The 17,668-nt window shown below is 52.8% G+C and overlaps 1 protein-coding gene across 28 annotated transcripts in view; it reads right to left on the bottom strand.

Moving 5' to 3' along the window:
- The window catches only part of NCOR2 (nuclear receptor corepressor 2), a 235,426-nt gene that overhangs the window by 136,679 nt on the left and 81,079 nt on the right, over positions 1 to 17,668 (bottom strand). For all 28 annotated transcript variants that reach the window (XM_060401093.1, XM_042234520.1, XM_042234523.1 and 25 more), the window contains 3 exons: positions 12,617 to 12,744; positions 10,411 to 10,588; positions 3,316 to 3,495 (listed from right to left, as the gene is read on the bottom strand). In XM_060401093.1, coding sequence (XP_060257076.1) covers positions 3,316 to 3,495; positions 10,411 to 10,588; positions 12,617 to 12,744 — 486 coding nt within the window. The remainder of the gene's footprint in view (positions 1 to 3,315; positions 3,496 to 10,410; positions 10,589 to 12,616; positions 12,745 to 17,668) is intronic.

Genomic DNA, 17,668 nt, shown 5'->3' with positions numbered 1-17,668 from the left:
ATGTGCTTTCGGAATGGAACTTGTTCATATGCAGCGGACTTAACTGTATTTACTTGCTGTGTAACCTTGAGAAGTGGCTGAACTCCCCCAAGCCTCACTTTTCTCATCTGGAAAATGGGGATAATAAAAAGTTCTATCCTAGAGAGTTGATATGAGGCGTAAATGAGTGATGCACACAAAGCACTCAGCACCTAATGAGCAGCTTCTCATCATCATTATTATCATTATCATAAGCCCTGTGGTCTTCATACTGGACCCTTCTCCTCCAAACACCATAAAAGACCTCCCTGCATGCTGTTATCTGCTTTATATCAAAAAGGCAAAGCAAAAACCAGAGAGTTTAAGACACTGGCCCAAGGTCACACAGGGGGCCAATGCCCGGGGAATACAATCTGACAGGGCATCTTCAGGGAGGTGAGAACACTGTTCTTTGCTCATAAGGCTCACACACGCTGCCCATGACCATGAAGCAAACCATTATGAACTTGAAAATACAGCCGAGAGGGGCCATGCAGAAAGAAGCCAGGCTGCTTGAGCCAAGCTGCCTCAGTCCCACAGTGACCCCTAGTGGTGGCTTTCAGAAGGACAACCAGCCCTCAGGAAAACATTGAAATCCCTCCAAAAAGTGGGAAAGAAACTAAGCCAAGAAATGGAAGGCATGCTTAGCAGGGAAGAAGATTCTCACCCATCAGTGAAGGGGACCCTCCCTGAGACAGTAAAAATTAAACACAGAGTTACTGTAGGATCTAGAAATTTCATCCCTAGATACAGACCCAAAGAACTGAAAACAGGTGCTCAAACAGAAACAGGAACACAAAAGCTCACAGCAGCCCTATTCATGAGAGTCAAAAGGTGGAGACAACCTAAATGTCCACCAACTGATGAACAGATAAACAACTGTGGACCATCTATCCATACAGTGGCATACTGGCCACAAAGGGAATGAAGCGCTGGCAGAGGCTGCAACGTGGATGAACCTTGAAGACATGATACCGAGTGAAAGATCCCAGACAAAAGAGGCCACGTGGTGTTTGGTTCATTTACAGGAAATGTCCAGACAAATCCGCAGAGACAGAAAGCAGGTTAATGGCTGGTGGAGCAGGGAGAAAGGGAGTGGCTGCTAGTGTGCACAGGGGTCTTCTTTGGGGGTCATGAAAATGTCTTGGATAGAACGGGTGCTCATACAACACTGTGAACAGACTAAATGCCGCTGAATTGTTCACCTTACAAAGAGTCATTTTACGTTTTGTGAATTTTACTTGAAAAAGAAAAATGCCAAAGTGGAATTTCTTTTTTTTTTAATCTGGCTATCGAGGGCTGCCCTGGGCCACCTGGCTTTCAGCCTTAGTCACAAAGGTGTGCACATGGCCTGTAGCTTCAGCCTCACCCCAGAGCCAGGCCTGGGGGACCTAAAGGCCCAGCACTCCACTGGCCTTGGCAATAACTGCTGACTCCAATCAGGGCCCAGCCTCCCCACATGATGCACTGCCATCCTGGAAACCCACCCACTTCCTGCAGTAGGCCAAGCCTCACTGACTGGTCAGGCTGCTGGACCATTCTCAGGCGCCCCCAGGCAAGTGACAGTCCTGAGGTCTCTTGGAATCAATGCTCCCCTCCCCCTGTATAACTTTCAAAGCCTGTCACACTGCCCTAAACTGGCCTCCAGGAAGCGTCTCTCACTGGCCTTCCCTCCACTGCCTATGGTGGCCAGAATGAGTCCTTAGATCCGTCATGGAGCCCATGCATCCTTACCTGGAGGGAATCAGGTGCGACCCTGCTTCCCCCAGGGTCAAGACAGGTGTTACACTGACTCAATCCACAGTTTTTAAGGAGCAGCTACTCTGTGCCAGTGTTGCTAGGAGCACAGCAGGGAACAGGAGACAAGAACCCTGCTTCTGGACTTCCCTGGTGGTCCAGTGGTTGGGAATCTGCCTGCTAACGCCGGAGACATGGGTCCAATCCCTGCTCCAGGAAGATTTCCCATGCCGTGGAGCAACTAAGCATCAAGCACCACAGCTGCTGAAGCCCACGCGCCCTAGAGCCTGAGCTCTGCAACGAGATAAGCCGCTGCAATGAGAAACCTGCACACAACCAGAGGGCAGCCTCCCGTCACCGCAACGAGACAAAGCCTGAACGCAGCAACAGAGGCCCAGCACAATCGAAAACTAAATTAAATAAATACAAGTTTAAAAAAAAAAAAGAACCCTGCTTTTACACTGTAGTCATGAAAAGACCACAATGTCACAAAACAAACTATACATTCGTTCAAACGGTGACACCATTCAGCAGGGTGATGACATTGGCCAACTCCCTATAAAGGCCCAGAAAGTAAATATCTTAGGCTTTGCTGGCCACACAGTCTCTTTTGTGACCACCCAGCTCTGCGGTTGAATCATAAAAGCAGCCACAGACGATGTGTAAACAATTGGATGTGGCTATGTGCCAATAAGGCTTTATTTACAAAAATAAGCATTGAGCCACATCTGGCTGGATTTGCTGACCTCCAGGATAAAGAATGGGTGAGGATGAGGACTCCTATAAAGGTCGGGGGGGGTCTCCTCTGTGGAGGGAACATCTGAGCAGACACCTGAAGATGCCAGAGAGGGAAGCAGAAGAGCCAAGAAAAGGTAAAAATAAAATTATAAAATTAATCTTATTATTCTTTATGTTAACTTTTCCTTGATTTCAATGACAATATTGATTTCTTTTCATCACGTGACTCTGTCCCTTCCTCACAACCCTATGAGGTAGCGTCATGTCTGTGCCCATTTTACAGACAAGCAAACTGAGGCTCAGAGAGGTGAATGCTCTGAGGCAGAGGTAGGAGGTCCAGCTCATCCAGATTCCAGAGCCAGGGCCAGAATCATGTGAAATTTTCCTTTACATTACAGATGAGAAAAGGGAGGCACAGAGAATCAACTGTCCACCGCACAGCTGTTCTTTCCTGTGCCATCCAGGACAGTGGCCATATTTGGTTATCCAAGTGTACAGCTCATTTAATTCAAATTAAACTAAATTAAATGTTCAGTTCCTTAGCTGCACTAGGCACATTTCGAAGGCTCAACAGTCACATATGGGTAGTGGCTACCATTGTGGACAAGGCAGATCCAGAGCATTTCCATTAGGAAGTTCCGAAAGGCAGCACCACACAAAACAGCTCTCCTGTCCACTAAACATAAAGGGCGTAAAAATGAGTCGGCACACAGGCAGTGCTCATCACACGCGAACAACTGCAATGCCTCCTATGTTATCTTCTCAGCTGCAGCTGCTGCTGGATCGGAAACTGAGGTCCACCATTCCCCCACCCACCCACACCTGCTTCTTCTTCAGTTTGGAGATCTGCTGCTCCACCATGGTGATCTCCCGGTCCACCCGGTCCATGTTCTGGATCAACTCCTCCTTGGAGAGCCGTGGAGGTACCAGCTCCAGCTCAGGGTCAGCATGCGGGGGGCTGGGAGGAGACACCGGCTCCAGCTTGCCTGTCAGGCTGCGGTCCTGCAAGGGAGAAAGGAATAGGCATGGGATCAGGACAGGAGGCACCCACACCCCCAGTACACTGAACGTTTCCAGCCATGACTTCAGGTACCAACACACCCGGCATCTGTTGTGCCGGCCCCCACGTCCCAGACACAAGGTTGCTCACTGATCCCACCTCCCTGCCTTTGCCCTCACTGGTCCCCTGCCAGATGTCCCCTCCCTGGCCTTCTCCAAAGTTCAGATCCTTTCTTCTATCTTCCTACATGCAAGTTTTCCAAACCTCCCTGAAAGGCCTCCCTCTTCCCTTTTCCCATTACACACCTCTCTCCTACCCTGTTACCCTGTCTGTGTCCTCCCTCCAGATCAAGCTTCTCGAGAACTGGCATCAAAACCCACAACCTCCAAATACCCAAGGCCTGGCCTCAGTTGACCCTCCATGAACACTTATTCACAATTCTCAGTCCAAATGAGCAAGTTATACAATATCATACACAGTACAAATCTGGTTTTGTAGAAGATATACACAAACGCACAAGAAAACTATAAGAATGGGAAACAGAGATGTCAGAAGTATTTCCTGGGGAAGTGGGAGAAAAGGGGGATATTTTCACTTTCCTTTTCGTAAACTGAGGTATTACTTGCCTTTACAGTGTTACATTAGTTTCTGCGGTGCATTGAAGTGAATCAGCTATACATATATATCCCCTCCTTCTTGGACCTCCCTCTCACCTTCACCCCACATCCCATCCCTCTAGGTCATCAAAAGGCACTGAGTTGAGCTCCCTGTACTACACAATAGGTTTCCACTGGTTATCTCTTTTACACATGGTAGTATACATATGTCAATCCTAATCTCCCAATTCATCCCACCCTTCTTCCTACCTCTTCTTTTTATTTACCAGTGTTTTTCTGCTTTTCCTTCACTGAGTGTTACTCTCTGTGTAATGAAGTCATTTTCCAAAATGTGCTAAAAAAAAAAAAAAAAGGCAAAAAAAAAAACCAACTTGAGAATTCCCTGGTCGCCCAGTGGTTAGGACTTCACTTTCACTGCTGAGGGCCTGGGTTCAATCCCTGGTCAGGGAAATAAAATTCCACAAGCCACACGATGTGGCCAAAAATAAAAACAAAACAAAAATGTGTTAAGCAAACAAGGGAGTCAGTGGCTCCATTCCACTAGTAAAAGTTTGTTGAACATCCAAGGCTGCTGGGAGCACAATGAGGAGGAAGTAAAATAAAACCCAGTCCTTGCCCCCAGAGCACTCACCTATGTGGCCCTGGGTTCAAATCCCCACCCAGGATCATTGTGACCACAAGCATATCACCTGCCTCCATTTCCCCATCTGCACAATGGGACCATTCGCACTTTCCGGCTGCTGTGAGGCTTGAATGAGTACCTATGTGCAGAGCACTAAGCTCAGAGGCTGGCGCACTCTGAGGGCTCCACAGGCACTGGCTGGAACCATCCTCCCCCAAACCTGGCCCCTGCCCTGAACCTCAAGGCCAAGCCGGCAGCTGTGGCAGAGGAGGCCCCAGGAGTAGCTCCGGGCGGCTGCCTCCCCACCCCCACAGCAGCTGCAGCCGGAGGACAGAGGACACATTATTCGCAGGGACAACTGCAGCCCCAGGGCTGCCAAGCGCCACCCTCCCCCGACCCCCCCAGCTCAAGTTGAGCAGAGGCTGTACCATCTTTGGTGTATGTCAGTTGCTCACTCGTGTTTGACTTGTTGCGACCCTATGGACTGTAGCTGCTAGGCTCCTCTGTCCATGGGATTCTCCAGGTAAGAATACTGAAGGGGTTGCCATTCTCTTCTCCAGGGGATATTCCTGACCCAGGAAATGAACCCAGGTCTCCTGCATTGCAGGCGGATTCTTCACCATCTGAGCCACCAGAGAAGCCCTCTGGTGCCATCGTAAGTCCACCCTTTCTGTCCTTGGGTCTCGGTCCTACACACACAGACCCCACTGAAGCCCACAGGGCCCAAAGGTCTGGGGATCACTCTGGCCTTATCATTTCCATCTGAGATGTGGGGGAGAGCAGGTGTCAGGACTCTCAGATCCTCCACACACCCAGAACCCTTGGGGAAAAGGCAGAAGAGGCCCCAAGTCCTTCAACAGGGCCGAATGTGGCCCTGACGTGGCCCTCCACGCTCCTCAGGGACACCTAGGAAACTGAACCAGGCATTCTACTCAGCACAACCTACCCCTCAACTGTGACTGTGGCTCTCCCAGGGGGCTGCCACTGCATTCCCACAGCACAGATGAGAGGGCAAGGAACTGGCAGGCACAGGTCGGGCATGGCTCTAACCCAGCAGTCAGCACACTTTCTGTAAACAGCCAGGTGTAAAAACACTTCAGTCTTTGCAGATCAGACAGTCTGTGCTCCAGCCACTCACTCATCATTGCAGTGGGAAAGCAGCCAAAGACAAGACACCCAGGAATGGGCATGGCTGGGTGCCAATAAAACTTTATTTACAAACCCAAGCTGAGGGCCAGGATTGGAGCTTGCTATGCTCTTAACTCACATAGTTGTCACAGCCCACATGGGAAGTGCAAGTACAGTTTTCCTCATTTTCCAGATGAAACTAAAGATCCAGTGAGGTTCAATGACATGCCTGAGGTCACCAGTCACAAAGTGATAGAGCTTTGGCTTGGAGGGCTCAGGACAGGAGAGACAAGGCCTCAATCAGAACTCTCCAGAAGCAGGCAGAGCACACAACCAGGTGGCAGGGGCTCCTACAGCAGAAACAAGGTCGCCACCACACATTCACTCATCCCTCAGAACCATGTGGCTGAGCAGGAAAGCAAGAGCGAGGTCCCTTCCAGGGTCCACGACTCCCTGATATTAGAAGCAAAGCTGTGCACGGAATTAAACTTGGCTGGTCTCCCCCAATAGCCTCAATCATTTCTCAGGGTTCTTGAGATGAAAGGTTTCGGTGACGTGGTTCCCAGAGCCCGGTCCTATTACCTGCTGTAGGAAACATCTCCCCTGCCTCGCTCTGATCTTCCACCAGGACCAAGAAGGGACGGAGAGGAGCAAGGTGAGAACGAGGACTGTGGACAGGAGGCTTTCAGAGCCAGGACACCCCGAAACAGCTCATCTAATTTGGGGATAATTCTCAAAATGACATGAGCAGGACTGGTGGTCCAGTGGTAAAGAATCTGCCTTCCAACACTGGGGACTTGGATTCAATCCCTGGTCGGGGAAGTAAGATCCCACATGCCTCAGGGCAACTGAGCCTGCACACCACAACTGCAGAAGCCTACACACTGCAATAAAGAGCGCATGCTGCAATGCAGAGCCCAGGCAGCCAAATAAAGAAAGAAAAAAATTTTTAATAAAATGCCATGAGGAAAAAGATTTCCGTCCCCAAAGCTGACAAGGGCAGCAGAGGGGTTGGATGAAGCAGTTGGCAATGACCAGGAACTATTGGAAAAGTTGTTGGAAACTTTTTCTTAAAGTCTTAATGGGGAAAAGCTGTCTTCTTCAATGGTTTCTTCCTCAAGGTGCAGGCTTGGCTTTTATTCTCAGCAACACTGCAAAGATGGGTCCATCAATTGACAAAGTGTGGTCTCTCCGTATAATAGAATATGATTCAGCCATAAAAACGAGTGATGTACAGACCCATGGTACAACGCAGACGAACCTTGAGAACATGATGCTGAATGAGAGAAGCCAGACATAAAAGGCCACATATCGGATGATCCCATTGATGTGAAGTGGCCAGAACTTGTAAATCCTCAGAGACAGAAAGCCGACGGGTGGTTGCCAGGGGCTGGGGAGGAGGAAGTGGGTGTTGATGGGTCACAGTTTCTTTCTGGGATGATGAAAATTCTCTTGAACTAGACAGAGATGGTGCACGACTCCGTGAATGTACTAAATGCCACTGAATCGCTCACTTCAACCTGCTTAATTTCATATTATGTGAATAGAATATGCACACCAGAGGGCAAAGAGTGCTCTCTGCAGTGCTGAGTTTTCCAGGAATGGGACTGGGGGAGCCCGGCTACTGGGCCTCCAGATGGTTCTCCCAATGGCAGCTGGCCTTCATTTCAGTCCAAACCCGCAGGAGGAAAATAACAATCCAATGCCCTTACCAGTCGCTAGGTAGCAGTTGGCACCATTTTCCCCGTCAGATGCCCTTGGCGTAAAAATTCAGGCCAACGTGGAACAGAAAAGCTCATTATGTAAAATTACAGACACAGAGGTAAGCAAAAGCCTTGAGGGCTGGAGAGGACCCCCTGGGGCTCCCTCCTCCTCCTTCTCAGACCCAGGAAACGGCAGGGCCAGGCTCAGGCACCCACAGTCCACTCTGCCAGTCACCATGATGGATTCCAGGATAGGCTGGGGCTTACTCAAAGGCAGGGAGATAAACAGTTCTTGTCTGGAAATGTGGAAACACAGGGAAAGCTCTTTTTGTTGACCTTGAATGTGGGAAGAGGAAGGCCTGGAATCTCAAATTGCTTTCTTGTTAACAAGACCACATGCAAGATGGCAGAGCCAAGAAACGGACAGAGACAGGAACCCAGGGACATGTCACCTGGATCAAGCTGTGCCTGAAGCCAACAATGCTGGTATTTCAGTTATATGAGCCAGGACCCCTGTTTAAGCCAGTTTTGCATGGGTTTTCTGTCCCTTTCAGCCAACGGGGCCCCAACAGACAAAGAGACTTTCAGAAATGGTGCTGTTTGTGATGATTCTAAAGTCCCCAGAACCAAGTCTGGTGAAGTTCAAAGGAAGCCTCTGATGCCACAGGACTCCAGAGGCTTGAGGGCAGGGAAGCATTATAAAACAGAACATTTTTATATGAAAAAGGAACACAGCCGGAGGGGAAGGGAGCAGGGCTGTTAAAAAAAAAAAAAAAAAAAATCCCATCAAATTCCTGTCTCACGCATCCAGCTAAATTCCACACAACAGACGCAAAAAACATCTGAACTCCTTCAGAGTTGTGTTTCTCCCCTGGCTTCTTCCCTTGCCCAAAATGCGCTCATACTTTCCAAATGCTCTTAACAGCCTGGAGCAATTACAGGAGTTGGTCCAGCCAGGCCCCAACACAGGGCCCATCACTCCCCCACACCCATGGGGTCCAGGAAGGGAAGAAACAGACAGAGACAGAGAGAGAAACAGAGAGACACACAGATACACATACACATCCAGGCAGAGAGAGACAGAGACACAGAGACAGAAGCAGAGACTGAGAAAGACTCACAGAAGGAGAGGAGGCCCCCCGGGGCACTCTAAGAAGGAGAGGGGTGAGCAGAAGGATTCACAGAGCGCCTGTCAGGCCCAGAGACCCTCAGAAGCACCCCCAGGCCTGAGGGCTTGGAGCCCAGTTCTGCAGAGCCATCAGGCAGGCAGCAGAGGCCTGACGGGGGCTTACCAGAGACCCGCACCAGCCCGTTCTCCAGGCAGAACCAGATGTGAGCACAGGGACATGGGCCACTCAGGGCTCTGGTCCCTCTGGGAGGACATCAAGCCTCCCTGGTTATGGCCCTGTGTCCGCCGCCACATGCACCCTGCTCCCCCACTACCCAAGACCCCCTTCAGGGAAGAGTTTTTCCAACAGCAACATCCCTCCCAGGAGGCTGAGGGGTCACAGAATCTAAGAGGAGGATGCCAGCAAGGGGATGGCAGGATGGCAGGCTTGAAGGGCCAGAGGGACAGCCCAAGGCGGGGCCAGCATCCTGGGCAGACCTGGGCTGTGTGGGCTTCAGCGCCCACTTCCCACATTCTGGTGACTGCGGGCGAGTGGCTCTCTCAGCCTGGGGTCTCCTATATAAAAGGTGATTATAGGAACTTCCCAAGTGGTCCAGCGGCTAAGACTCGGTGCTCCCAGGGCAGGGGGCGTGAGTCCAATCCCTAGTCAGGGAATTAGATCCCACATACTGAAACTAAAGATCCCACATGCCACAGCTAAGACCCGGCGCAGCCCAATAAACATACATACATTTTAAAAAGATGATCGCAGATCAGTCTTCATCCAACTGAGATGGCACAATGGAATTGATACTCAAATGGACCCGGCCCACAGGCAGAGACTCTGTCCGTGTTAGTTTATCATCATCATCATCATGACCAACCCAGGAACCCCGTTTCCTGCCAGTCCCCCTATTAAAGAACCTGCCTCGGCCTGAAATCTCACTATTCAATCCCATCCAGTGTCAGGCAGAGAAGGAAGATCCAGCAGGTCCGAGGGGACCGCTTCCCTCCCCTGGACTGGCTCCCAGTCCCCACCCACCCCCGCTGAGGCTGCAGGAAGAAGAACACTGACCTCACTCAGCAGCTGGGCAGCCGTTAATGAGCTAATGTGTGTCCCCGCGGTCACGAAAGACCACGGTGACACCGCTCAGCACGTGCAGAAAGGACATCCGTCATGCAGCCGGCCAAGGACGAGTGTGTCACCTGGCCATGGTCCCTGCTGCACCCTAGGCAGTGGCAGGGAAACGGCAGCCTCTGAGGCAGCTGGGCAACCCTGGGAGACAGAAGCATCTGAACCACTGGCTGTGATTCCTCCATTTAGATGGAGACCAAATGAGCATCTAGGGGTCGGTCCTGAGGTTCATTGGAATGGCAGAAAACCTCTCCCAGCAGCAAACTATGGGTGCTTTATCTATGCACATTCTCCCCCTCCATCTCAGCTCGACTCTGATCAAAGAAGAGTGAAATGCAAGAGCCCTCCAGGGCACTATGGTCCCCAAGGGCGGGAAACACTCGGGGATGGAAACCGGGGGTAGGGGAGATGCCCCTCTCCAGCCAAGAAACAGCCCACGAAGCCAAGCTCATCCCTAGACCCTCCTCTCGCTGCCCAGCCTCTGCACACCCTATGCTCAGTCCCTCCTCCCAGCCTGACACACCCACCCGATCCCTTGCACCCTGCCCACTCTCAGCACCACCCAAACCCTCAGAGCAGCTCCCAGCTGGGGGCCAAGCCTTACCTTGGACAGGTCCTCGGAGCCCCCAGGCTGGCCAGCGGCCAGCAGGGGCGAGGGCCGTAGCAGAGGGTCGGGCAGGAGCTCCAGGCGAGGGCGCTTGCTCTCCAGGAACTCCATCTCTGACTTGCCCAGCTCAGGCAGGTACGAGTGGGACTCAGGTCGCAGGTGAAGCTCCTGGGACCTGCCAGCAGGGGCGGGGGGGAGCACATGACATCACACCTGCTGCCCTCCTTGCTGAGCACGGCCATGAGCCACGCCCTCTTCCACCCCGAAAGGAGTGTCCATCTGCTCAAGGGCACACAGCGAGGCAGGACTCAAATACAGATTTGTCTTCCTCCGAGACAGCATTCATCGACAATGTTTATAGCAAGCGAGGGTCCTGGTGACTGCCTGCTCCCTGAGTGTGGTCCCCAGAGCGGAAGCATCAGCCCCTCTTGAGGCTGATTACAAATACACAATCTTCTGAGTCCTACCCTAACCTGCTGAGTCTGACTCTGCATTGAAACAAGATCCCGGGTGATTCATAGGGAAAGTCTGAAAAACACTGTGGGTCTAACACAGACGTTAACACACGTGATGCTATTTGCACATCACTCACCCAGAGGTGATTATCACTAGTCTATCCCAGCACTCTGGCTGTTCAACCTGGCCTTGCCCCTTTCTCAACTCAGCCCAGCAGTCTTATGCAGAGATAGGAGCTGTCCAGCCTAATCACTCGTGACTAATTCTCCTTAACCCTCCTCCCTAGTGGGCCAAGAAGGAAACTGGCCCAGAGAGGACATGATCTCGCCTGAGCACACACAGCAGACCCAGGACTCCTAGCGTCCACCTCCAGCCGCTGCTGCTGACCAGACAGTCCAAATGCTGCCCCTGTTGAAACGCCTTTCAAGTTCATGCTTTTTTCCCCCAATAAACTCAGAATAAGAATCCAGATGCATTCCCCCCACCCTCAGGCCCTGCCTGATCTGGCCCCTGTTCACCTTGCCTGCTGCGTTCCTGGCCCAGGGCCTTTGCACTGGCTAGGCTGGACCACACACACACACCAGCTCTTTCCATGTTAGCTCTTCTCCTTCCTTAGTGCCTGGGGCATCTCCTCCTAACAGCCATCTCCCTGCCCAGAAAAGCTCGAAACCCTCCCATTGGTTTCTGTGAAGTTTACCCTCTGGATCCCCAATCACCTGTTAACCCCAGCCACCCAACCTCCTTGCCTCTCTGGAAAAGTCCAAGGACATTCCCCTCTCCAGGGTTTTACACATACTGTTCCCTTCACCTGAAATGCCTTCACCCTGCTCTCTGAATGGCTGGTCACCTCACTCTCCAAATGGCTCTCTGAATGACTGGCTACTTAGTGCCAAGTGTCTCTCCCCTGAGAGGCCTTTACCAGCCACTCCAGCCAAATAGCAGCCGTTCCCCGCCCAGTAGGAAACAAGTCGCCTGCCCCATTTTCAAGTCATCCTGTGTGTTTGCAATATCTCCCCTGCTAAGACCATGGGCTCCCTGCAGGCAAGTCTGTCTGTCTAGGTGCCTGTGGGCAGCCACAGCCTATAATAGTTCATCACGTGTTAGAAGCTCAAGACTCTCAAGAGTTCCCTGGTGGCCTAGTGGTTAAGGTGAACCTGCGTGGCCCAGGTTCAGTCCCTGGCTGGGAACCTGAGATCTCATAAGCCAAAGACGCAGCAAAAAAAAAGAAAAGAAAAGCTCAGGACTCTTAGCAATGAGTGCTATTACCGTCTCAGGCATCTTCAGGCTCTCTCAGGGCTCTGGCCTGTCCTGACAGCCTCAGCCCTGGCCCTGCTGGGCCCCCACCTGCAGCATGGTCTGCTCCCTCCCACCTGGATTTCGCAAAGGCAAGGCAGGCCCAGGGGACCTCGTCTGCCAGTTGAAGAATGGACGAAGACTCAGAGAAAAAGGGAGGAGGGAGGGGGAAAGGGGCTCCCCGTGTGAAGCCAGCTGCAGGCACATCCCTCTAAACCAGCAACCCAGCCCTGCTCCCCTACTTCTAGGTGGTCATCCCCTCCTACCTGGGCCACACACCCAGAGACCCCTGCGGGACCATGGCGGGAAGTCCGAGGGGCCACGTGGCTCTTCCCTGCCCATCTCCAGCCCTGCTGACACACCTCCATTTAACACGTCCCATCCTCAGGAGCTCCCCACCAGCACAGGCCTCCACTTCCCCATCTGAGCAATGGATGCGCAAGCCCCTCCTCACCTTTCATTCCCAGGCTGAAATTCAGACAGCAGGGAGGGCCTCCTCCGCTGGGGCTGGATGATGGAGCCGGGCGACAGGTGTGAGGTGTAGTCACGGGGGTGGTGCGGGTATTCGAGCAGCCCAACATCCTGCAGCAGAAGACAGGCCAATGAGCGCCCACCCCACTGTGGTGCGACCCACACAGCGACCCAGGGCCAGAGCCCCCTGCCCGGTGCTGCTCCTCCACCCAGGGAGCCTCCCACGTCCTCTCCCGGCCCTCAGTCCCTGTCCGGCCAGAAGGCATTCCTGGGGCCAGTGGCCACCAAGAAGTGACCTGTTCAGCTAAAGGGCGCCCCGCCCTGTCACAGTCTCCCAGTCCGGCCCTCTTTCCATATGAGACGACCAAGCCCATGTGTTAGCAGAGAAAACCGGAAAAAGGCACAACCTGCGTGTCTGTCTCCAGTGCAGGAGACACAGCAAGACACGGGTCAGGGGAAGCGGGTGACACAGCAAACACTGAGAGTCTGCAAGGCTCAAATACCAGGTTCCAAAACGAAGCACCGCCGTGGGAGTCTCCCATTTGCACAGGGAAAACCCACACACGTGTGTCGCATGCACAAGCACAGCTCAAAGTCAAAAGGATAAACTCCAGGCAAAACCCTCCTTCTTCAGTAATGTGCCATCATCACCATTATCATCTGGGGGAAAACAAAACACTAACGAATTAGATGTGCTCCGATTAGCAACTACACGCTGACTGGAGACACACTAAAATGTTAAAAAAAAAAAAAGACTGAAACAAGAAGTCTTTCAAAGGAGAAAACAGGACAGGCTTCCTACTTGTACCAGTCCAAATCGATTACTTCTGTCTGCCGAGAACATTCACGCTGTGGGTGGCAATCAGTTAGTGATGTCTGGCAAGAGTAAGACTTGGGAAAGTGTAGGATGGTAGGTGATTTATTTTCTTCTTGGCGCCTTTCTGAATTCTCCCAATCTTCCGTAAAAATCTAGTCATTCTTTTGCTGTCTGGCTAATTTTTTTTTTAAAGCTGTTATTTCTGCAAAAAGAATTAGATGATACCACGTAGGTGTGTTGGAAATGGATGTGTTTCAGACCCTCCAAAACAACAGCATGTAAGAGGCTGGGAGGCTAGATGAGTAACTAGAATCAAGAGGGATCCTGTCAACTTCAGAGGCTGGAAATGTTGAGGGAAGGGCCTTCCTGGGCAGGCCAACGTGGAAGCTAGAAGCTACAAGGCCTCAGGCTAGAGGTAAGTGTCCATCATTCAAACCCTCTGAGCCTCAGTGTCTTCACCATTAAAACGGATTCCCTGGGGGCCCAGTGGTGAGCACCCCTCCACTGCAGGAGCAAGGGCTCCCTAGTCCCTGGCCAGGGAACTGAGATCCCCACATGCCACACGGCGTGGCCAAATCAAAGAAGAGAAAACTGAAATGGATGTTTGACCTGGACTGAAGGAGGCCTCTGTGCCTCCAACCACAAATCCCCCTTAACACTCCAAGGATTTCCCCCAAGACTGACGGCAGCTTCCAGGAGGCAGAGGAGGGCTCAGCCTCCCCCGAGCTTCCCCACACTCCAGGATGTCCACCAGGTGCTCTCAAAAGGAGAAGTAGAAAGGGCTGGGGGAAGTGGGTGGCAGCCTCTGGGATCCCGCTGGTGAGGCTGCCAGGCACGGATCTGGTGTGCACACGCACGCAGAGGTGTGAGAAGAAATCAGCAAGCGCTAGTCTGCCAGGAGGAAAATTCCCTCTCACACAAAAGCAAAATGAACAAAGCGGCAGAAAGGCAGACAGTCCAATCCCTCGGGAGAGGGCCCGGGCAGGATGGCGTGCCTACCGCCGCCAGCTGAGGAGGAGAAATGCACGTGGCGCCTGGGGCCCCTGAGGCAAGGGCATGGGGCTGCCACTGTGTGAGCCTTTCTGGCCTCAGTTTCCCAGTTTAAGAGTCAAGCAGGATGAGCTCAGAGCACAGTCCCTCCAAGACCATCTTGGGGGCCACCCATATTGATTTCTACCCTAGGGCTCTGAGTCCAGGGACCCCCGAGGGTGCCTTGATCTTTACAGGAAGGAAAGAACTGGGGAGACCCCAAGAGAGGCCGAAAGTGAGGCTCACTGTGATCCTAGGAGCCTGAAGACACCCAGCATGCTGGCTGGAACCCTCCAGACACATCTAGCAACATAAGAACCCTCCATGTGTTTCAAACCATTCCAGCCCCGCCCGCTGCCCGCATACATGTATGTGGCCCAAGCGGGCTCCTGAGTCTGTGACCCTTGGTCTCGGGGGAAGCACTGAAGATGAGCAGATTCAGATCCTTCTTGAGAGCCTGTTGACACGACCGCAGCATCTGAGCACATGGCCAGCACGGTCCTGCCGGCCTCGGCCTAAACCCGTCCTCACGCCCGCAAACTGGGTCACGTGCAGAAGGCCATGTATCCGTTTGTGACAAACTGGAAATGAAACAGACCGGTCCTTCCCACAGAGAGCCTGATAAGCACTGATCTGGGGCCAACGAGGCCCAAGGCCAAAGCCAGGCTCGGCCTGTCTCATCAAGTGTCCCTGGCACACGGCCACAGCCACTCCAGTACGTGTTGGCTGAGCTGCTTTTCGCGCTGGGACAGCAGCAGCCACGAGTCATTGTGACAGAAACCGCATGGCCCGAAAAGTCTGAAATATTTAGAGAAGGTCTGCCAACCCCTCCTCTGGAGGAAGAGCCTGCCATGTACCCTGGGGTCCACGCGGAAAAGGATGCTAACGGGCACACTGTTGTCATGACAGCAGCAGCATCAGTCATCAACACAGTACTGTATCAGTCACGTTAACCTCCCCAGGCGTGGTGCAGAGGCCTCTGCATGTGTCAACTAACTTGATCCTCAGAGGCTTAGAGAAGCTACCCACGATGCAGGAGACCCAGGCTCAATCCCTGCGTCAGGAAGATCCCCTGGAGAAGGGAACGCCTACCCACTCCAGTGTTCTTGCCTGGAGAATTCCATGGATAGAGGAGCCTGGAGGGTTATACTCCATAAGGGTGCAAAGAGTCAGACACAACTGAGTAACACTTTCAGAGGCTTGTAATTACCCTCACTCAACAGACGGAGAAACCGAGGCAAGGGGTGGCCAGACCACTAAACTAGAGTTTCACAGCTAGGACATCACTGAGGCAGGACATGAATGCAAGGGGTTTAGCATGAGAGCCTGTGCACTTAAACACCCGTCTAATACTAAGGGACAGAGAGGTTAAGCAACTTGTCCAAGGCCACACAGCAGGGAGGAGTGGCACTGGGATTCAGACCCTGTGTCTTGGGGCTTGAATGCATTCATTCAGCTCAAGGCTTGAAGGAACTTAAGAGAGCTCAAGAGGTCCCAGGGGACCTGAGGGAGGCGGCAGAATCGAAGTGGCTTGTGGAAAGCAGGAAAAGAGACAAGAAGGGGAGAATGTGTTCAGACCCTCAATCCTGGGAGACCGTCAGACTCCAGGACCCTTGGGGAAAAATGTGGGGTTCTGATACTGTGGGGGAGGAAAGCCAAGAGCACAGAGATGGTGAGAACAGCACACAGAGAGGGTGTGCGGGAGGAGCAGGTGGGACTGAGCAAGCCACGTGCACAGCACCATGGAGAGAGGCTCTGAGCGTGCCTGACGCCAGATCGGAGAAGCGCACTTGAATTAAGCCCTCCATCTGAGCCAGGCATAACACAGCAGGCGGCCTGGAGATGACGTAGATCCGTAGGTCATAGCATAGGCCAGCGGAGGAGGCTGCTCCCAGCCCCCTCTCAGAATCCAGGCCCTCTTCAGTCTCCCGCCAGCCTCCCAGGAGGAAAGAGATAACTGCCGTGTGCAGACACGGCCCTAGGCACCTTGCAAACATCTGCCGGTGATGCTCAGACCCACAACAGCCATATCACAGATGGGAAAACTGAGCCTGCCCCACGCAGCCCAATGTCACTCAGCAAGTTGGGAGGGACAGGGATTCAAAGGCACATCTGGGCATTCTTGCTCTGCCCCTCATCCCAGCATCCCTGTCTCAACTATTATACAAGGTGCTGGGACCCTGGGTCCCCATCTGGCCTTTGGACCGGGCATTTGTCTCTCTGTGCCTTTATTCCCCTTTTCCTTCAGCATTTGTCTTTCAAAGACTTGGGGTGGAGGAGGGAATTCTCAGAAACTCTGTACAATGGCCTGGCAGTAAGGGGTCAGGGGCTCAGGGCTGCAGGGGGACCCCCAGATTACAGTCCCAATGCTCACCTCCCACCTGCCAAAGAAAAGCTCTGGACACATGCCTGGGAGAGCAAGACCCCACCACCCGCCCCGGACACCCAGAAATCTTGCTTTTAAAGCCTTCCCAGTAACAAGCAGGGGACCCCAGCTGGGCCGCCCCAGCACCAGGCAGGGTGGTCGGGAAGCGGGGCCCACTGCGGTCACCACACAGGATAAGGATGCCCCACCTCGTAGCTGTCTAGGGCCCTGCCCACGCGCAGCCTCAGCCTCCTGCCCAGAGGAAGTGACCACTAGGTTCTGCCCAGCCACACCCTGCATCACTGGCAGTCCAGCAGAAAAAACAGAAAGTGTCTGAGATCAGGTGGTGACTCCAAATGACTGCAAGAGGGCCAGGCTAAGGCAAAGGAAGGGTGGGATGGCAAGATAGGAGGGCCATGTGGACTTGAGGACTCACCCAGGGGGCAGGGGGGCGGGGAGGGAGGCCCCCTGAGGGGGAGGGGGGAGGGGACAGTGGGGAGGGGGCAGGGGAGGAGAAGGGGGAGGGGGAGGGGCCCCCCCAGGCAGCTCCAATGACAGTGACAATTTTGCAATTGGACACATGTGCCATAATGATGTTCCACAGATCATCACGTTTCATCCCCAGGAGAAACCAGGCAACAGATGCTCTCATTACCCCATTTTATGGATGAAAAATCAAGGCTCAGAATTGTTACATAACCCGTCCTATTTGCTCACCTGCAAAATGTTCCCCCTGGAGCAAGGGCAACTGTATACACAAAGAGTATAAACTAAACGCTCGCCCTAGGGACTTCCCTGATGGTCCAGTGGCTATGACTTCACAC

The sequence above is a fragment of the Ovis aries genome, chromosome 17, assembly GCF_016772045.2.
Source record: "Ovis aries strain OAR_USU_Benz2616 breed Rambouillet chromosome 17, ARS-UI_Ramb_v3.0, whole genome shotgun sequence".
NCBI classification, from domain to species: Eukaryota; Metazoa; Chordata; class Mammalia; order Artiodactyla; family Bovidae; genus Ovis; species Ovis aries.
Note: the sequence above shows the minus strand (reverse complement) of the source record. Positions and strands in the feature narration are given on the sequence as shown.